At 39.7% G+C, this 6571-nt stretch overlaps 1 protein-coding gene across 1 annotated transcript; it reads left to right on the forward strand.

Annotated features, from left to right (window-relative positions):
• The first annotated feature begins 2020 nt into the window (after positions 1 to 2020).
• On the forward strand, positions 2021 to 3487 carry LOC107096710. The gene is made up of 5 exons (XM_015393485.1): positions 2021 to 2120; positions 2170 to 2304; positions 2460 to 2531; positions 2612 to 2758; positions 3300 to 3487. Exons 1-5 carry the CDS (start codon positions 2021 to 2023, stop codon positions 3485 to 3487), a joined length of 642 nt encoding a protein of 213 aa, XP_015248971.1.
• The last annotated feature ends 3084 nt before the right edge of the window (positions 3488 to 6571 follow it).

The following is a 6571-nucleotide window of genomic DNA, read 5'->3' on the forward strand; positions in this document are numbered from 1 at the left end:
CCCAGTGGATGAAAGTTAGGACTAAAGAGGAAATGTTTTACTGGTGTTGGAGATGGGGGATTATTTTGCTCCAAAGATCTGAATGGGTGTGTTTGCATGGGTGGCATCGCAATTGCGATCAGAAAAATACAACTCTCGCATTCAGAATGAAATTTATTTTCAAATACAGATTTATTGTGCGGCAGAAAACCTTAGAAAGTTGCCAACTCGATCCTTTGCCTTATTAAATTCAAGCTTCAAATGAACTCACGTTTAGAGGAGGATGAAACTATATTATTACAGAAAAACGTGCTTTGTTTGGCTAATTGTAGGTTGTAGATGTGGTCAATGACGAGGAAGAGATAGAAGATTCTGAAGATGAGGTAGAGGTTGTAGATGTGGTAGTAAGTGAGGAGGAAGACATAGAGGATTCTGATGAGGATGAGAATGTTGGGTCTTTTTCTAGTGAGTCTCTTGATGTGTCTAGTGACTTCTCTGGGTATGATACAGTGAGCTCTGAGGAAGAAGACAGTGAAGAAGACCCCCTTCCACCACAACTTCAGTTCACCGAGACGGTTTCCCCGGAGGGCGAAGAGGACTTCCAAATTGGACGGCCCAGCATTTTATCCGGGAGGAGGAGGAGAAGAGAGGAAGATTATGAAGAGGGGCCCCTTGCCAAGATTTTTCGTCGGGATCTGTGAGAAGAGGAATTTCATCAAGAATCTTCCTTTAACTCCTTCAACAACGTCTCACAAGAGAAGCTGAGGCTTAAGCAGAAGAACCAGAAATTTGACCATCTTTCTTTGGATCATCTTGCAGGAGGAGTTAGATGTATTTTCTTGATTTGATGATGATTGGAGGTCGAAACAGTCGTATCTAGATATAATTTATTGATTGTGTTTATATCTGGCAGGTCTAGGGATGCCTTAGGTAGCGTCTTGCGCCATGGCTTTTCTTTACCCCGCTGCTAGATTTTAATTTAAGTTTTAAATGTTACAAAATTTCCTTTAGCACAGAAATCTGAGCAGAGACTAGAGACGTACTAACAGTTTATAAAAGTTGTGAAACATGAGAGCTGGTTAAGGCAGAAATAATCTACCATGCTCTTTGTCTAATGACAGAGCTGGACAATCTCCTAGCTAACAGTAGCCAAACCAAACAATCCAAGGATTGATTTAAAAACAAGGTTTGACAAAAAGAAACACAGAATGGAGGCAAATCAACAAAAACTAAATAAAAACACAAAAAATTAAATCCTGGAGGCAAACCAAACCAAACCAAACCGAGGCAACAGCTGGACATCGCTGCTGGGGATGCATCGAAACCTTTAAGAAGTGAGACATCGCTGCTGAGGACTAAAACTCGGAGGTCTAACTAAGATCCTAAAGGTCCAAAAGTGGAGATGAGGAAAACGTAAAGTGTAGAGGCAGAGGGACAAGGCTGTAGTGGAGACTGATTAGAAGCTCTTTAGAGCAGAGCTCTCTAACTCCAGTCCTCTGCAGCAGTGTTTCTGCAGCTTTCAGGTGCATCTCTCCTCCAAAAGACCAGGATCAAACAACTCTGCAGAGCTGAATGACTGATGAGGAAATTCAGACATTTGATTCAGGTCTGATGGAGAAGAGATGTGACTAAAAGCTGCAGCATAGCAGCTCTGGAGGAGGGGAGCTGGAAAGACCGGATCTATAGAAGGACAATGCTGCTGGAGACAAACTGGATCTAGAATAGAACAGTGGCAAACATTGCGGCGGTCACCAGTTGCACTGGTCTCTGGGATGATGGTGAGAAGGTAAAGACGATGCTTGAAGGGACTAATTGATTTCAGAGCAGTTTGAAGCAGAGGACAGGACTGATTTAGGGATGTGGATTGTGAATGGCGCCGACTGTTAGAACCCGCTTTCAGCTGTGAGTTGATCTAGTTCTAGATGTTCCTCAGTTAGTTTTCAGGCTTAGTTTAAGGGAAAGAACCCTGTCCAGAAATACTCTCCCTATGATCTAGGCCAGTTCTGACCACAGTGAATCTCCTCTGTGTTTTTTGAATCCCATGTCGGACCGAGCCGCTACAAGCTTTGGGCCGTCAGAAGATGCTGATAAGATCTACGGCGACCAAACCAGAGGAGCAGGAAACAGTGAGAGCATGTTCAGTAAGGAGCCACAATAATCCATCATTTAAACATAAAGTCAACATTTCAGGTGGCCTCACTTACGGTTTCATGTATTTTCAGGAACTGATGACGTCCAAAATCAGAACCACTGTGAGGAACCGGGACATCCAGGATGCTGAGGAGCCTCCCAGTCCCCACCTGAGGACGGCACAGAGGAAAACACGTGCAGTAAGCCTTTATTAACACGACAAACAGACAACTCAAGCTTCCCAGGCAGAACACAGAGAGAACAAGATGACTATTTCAACAACATCCTGCTCCAGATTTAAACTTGGTGTTAAGGAAATTCTATAGATTAATTTAGCTTCTTTTTTACAGGGAAAGAAGGTCCAGTATGGAAGCAGTGTTCTAGCAGTCGGATCTCCAGACTCCATCCAAACGTATTTGGAGGTATGTTGGTTGTTTAAATAGAGCGGAATCACATGCAGACAGTTTATGACTCTTAGGAAGCTTTGCTTTCATTTATGAAGGAGTTGAAGCAGAGGATGGAGAACACAGACCACCGAGGATGAGAAACATGGCTCCCCTGCTCGTCTCTCCAACATTCTGGAGTCCTGGAATGAAAAACATCGACGACCCTGCAGCTAAACCATCAGTCTGCTCCACCCACAAAGAAGGTAAAGAACCTTAATGCCTCCAAAAGGAACCAAGAATGGGGAAGAAAAAAAAAAAAAAACCAAAAAAAAAAAAATCAAAAACCAAAAACAACCAAACAAAGGGGGCCAAACCTTAAACCCTAACTTTCCATCATGAAGGGATGTTCACCTCAATTTATATCTCTATAACCAAAACTTTACCAGAACCAGAAGTTCTGACTTTTCCATTAGACCACAGATAAGAACAGTTCAGAAGCAGATTCTGATCCAATATGGGAGAATTTCCCCCCGGTTGATCTCTGAAGGGTTTTTAGAACCTATTAAAGCAAAGAAAAGACCCTGATGAAACCGACTGTAGACTCCAACAAATGCAGCATTTTCAGGCATTTTCTCCAAGCATCCATTGTCTACAGTTATCACTGCTGTTAGCTTTAGCTTCTCCCTGTGTGTTTTCCTCTTCTCTTGGTTAAATTGACACCTCTCTCGCTGTTTCTGTGTTTAAATGTCACAGACTAGTGTCTTCTCTCACTAACTCCTGTTCTTCTCTTCCCTTCTCTTCCAGCGGATTCCTCCGTCGTCTCCTCGTTGGACCGGCACCTCTTGGACGTCTGCTGTCCTGTTAAAGACTCGCTCTGCCGCAGTAGATGGGCGCTGACATGGAGCCAGGTTCTGCTAGAGGATCCTTCCTGCTTAAAGCTAGTTTTCCTCTCTACTGTCACCACTACATTCCTCAGAAGGAGGAAATGCTAGAAAATTAATGACTTGCTGCGTTTGGCTGAGCTTTCTGGGATTTAAGACATTTCTCTAAATGCCAAAATAGATTTAATTTATCTTTACCATATTGTAAAAATGATCTAATTGGATGTCTATGATTGATTTCATTCTGTGTTTGTGTTGAATTCTGTTAAATGTTTCTGCTTTAAAGCTCTCGTGTAAATTGCCTTGAGATGGCCTGTTTTTATTTCACTAGACTAAATTATATTAAATCCTACCTACTGGGTCTGGTTCTACCTTCTATCCTTCCTTTTATTCTATATTCACCTGTTATTTCTTACTATAATAAAGCTTTGATTCAAGTCATGTGAAGAGGATCTGTTGGTCTTTTTTAGTAAATGTTGAAATAAGTGTTTTTAAATTGGTACTTTATAAATAAACCAAACTAAAGTCAACAGGAGCAAGAGTTCTAATATAACTATATGTGAGGTAATATGGTCAAGGATCAGCAAGGTAAACAAAACAAACAGCATCAGCCTCCGGTTCCAGATTCCTCTGAGGATTTTTATTCCGCTTTTTTCACTCTGACAACCATCTCCCTGAGCTTCCAACATCTCAGTGCCTGAATAACCAAATGGCAACACACCTGCACTTGAGTGGACCTAGCCAACATTTAAACAGGTAGAAAACAAACAAAGTCTAAACAGAGAAACAAGAATAAAATGATTAATTTACAAACTCATCTACATAATGAAACAGTCTGCAAAATAAATAATGTGATAGAAGATAACTCAAAAATTTACTTCAAAGAAAAACAAAGAATTACTCCAAAGAAAATCCCTCTAAATGGAAGAACCCAGCAAGGNCAAAGAAAATCCCTCTAAATGGAAGAACCCAGCAAGGCACTCAGGGGAAATTCATGCATTTTATACTGTAAAAAAATAAATATTCCAACAAAGTAGTTTCATAAATACAGTTGCAATTGTAAAATGGTATTCTGTTGTAATGGTGGTTCTTCTACTCCTCTGTAGAAACAGAAATAGCTTTCTGGTGTTTTTTTAGACTGCTGAATGTTGTTTAAAATAAGGTTTAAAAAAAAAAATGCTGAATGTTGGAACTATAAATCATTACCAGTCTGAAGTTTACATTTTATCACTGCTGCACCTTAAAAATGGAAATATCTGGAGAGCTGTAATGAACAAAATGTATTTTTGTATACACTAGAAAATGACTATATAGTCTGTCCAAGTATGGGATGATGCAATAGCTTCCTCTAAATTGGACTATATGCATATAGTCCAATATATATATATATATATATATATATATACATATAAACACTTTAAAAACTACACTGAAGTGATCTTTATGCAGAATGGTGGGACATTTACATTTTAGTATTGGGCTTTCCATTGCAAAATGCATTTTATATAGGTTGAAAAAACAACAATTCACAAATATGTGAAAGGACCTCTAAAGTCATTTTTAATAATGCCAAAGTCAAAAATGATGGATACACCGTTTTGCAAATAAACTCTTCAAATTATATATTACACAAGACAACAAGCATAGCAAGCTTATGTGACATTTTGCTTTTATTTTAAATTTATGAAAAAAATATAATAAACAAGCATTGTTCCTAAACCAAAAAAGTGTAAAGAGTGAAAAAAATATAACGATATAATAAAAAAGTGGGGTACTAAAAAATCTATAAATACATGATGAACGGATATCCTTATTTGCAATCCTGTCCGCTTGCAGGGCTTCAATTCAGTTGAAGTCCTCCTGTGAAAGTTGCAGACCGGCAGTCTGACTACGTCCCTTTCCTCGCCACGTTCCTTCAAATGTGTGATCCTTANGGTTGGGAAAATTGATACGTTTTTCACGATTCCGATTATCTTATCGATTCTGTAAAACAATGAACTTGGTAAGTGCACAGTGACATCCGTCTACCTTCGCCTTGGACATTCTATTTCTGCCTGCCTCGACGAAAACAGAAGGCAGTGAACGGGAGCTGCCAGCCTCTGAGCCAGCCAGACTATCCATCTCGTCACAGCCGTCTAAATCTAACGGAGAAGGAATCTGTTTGATGAAAAAGCATTACTATACAGTTTTGGGGATATAAACTCATCTCACCCTGATTTAAATCAACGAGCGTCAACTTTCACTCACTCCCTAAACTGCGGGGCAACTTCGTAGCATGTTTAATAACCCCAAAGACAGGTAGGTAGTGGCTTTATGTCTAGAAATGACATATGATTTACTAGGAACCACATTAAGCACAGCCAGTGATATAAAACTAGCTACTTACCACCAGAGTTGCCTTCCATGCTGGTCGTAACTTTAGATTCTGTCCGAAAGCATCAAAAACACAGAATTCGTTAAAATGTATGCCATACATGCGCAGGTGTTTCTGCACATTTGATGTATTTCCGTGGATGTTATTGCCACTTTGCAAAGATTGCAAAGCGCCTTGTTGCCATCTTTCTGTTCCTTAAAATGACCCCAAACTTTCTATCACTTTGACCGTACTTGCTTACTGAATGCCGTGTGCCTAACTTGGGTAAAAAAACGTAACGTAAGTCGCGCTGCCCAGCGCTAGGCTCTGGTGCTGCCTGGACTCGATAAGAGAATCGTTAAGTGAGCTGCCAAACGGTGCCATGGAATTGGAACACACAGAACCGGTTCCTGTTCAGAACCAGTTTTCAATTCCCATCCCTAGTGACCCTGAATCTTTTAGACATGAAACAAGTACCAGTCTGTGAGTGAAAATCTATGATGATGGTAAAAGTCATGCTGTGCATCTCCAGCTATTTGAATGTGCAAACCTGATTAATAATGGTTAGAATTCTAAAGTGGGATGCTAAACAAGACTTTCAGGTATGGTTAATAAGATAAGGAATATAGTTATAATGATATTAATTACAATTAACCTATATTTTCTTAACTCTTTGTTTTCTTTGCATGGTTTTCCCCCTTATCATCTAATACTAAATGTGGACATTTCTTAGTCTGAGGTTAGTTTTGGTTCTGATACTATAAGAAGCAGTGATGGGAGTAACGGCATTACTAACGCCGTTACCTGTTTTTAGTAATGAGGTAAACTAACTAATTACTTTG

The sequence above is a fragment of the Cyprinodon variegatus genome, unplaced genomic scaffold (genome assembly GCF_000732505.1).
Source record: "Cyprinodon variegatus isolate N-32 unplaced genomic scaffold, C_variegatus-1.0 Scaffold644, whole genome shotgun sequence".
Lineage (NCBI taxonomy): Eukaryota > Metazoa > Chordata > Actinopteri > Cyprinodontiformes > Cyprinodontidae > Cyprinodon > Cyprinodon variegatus.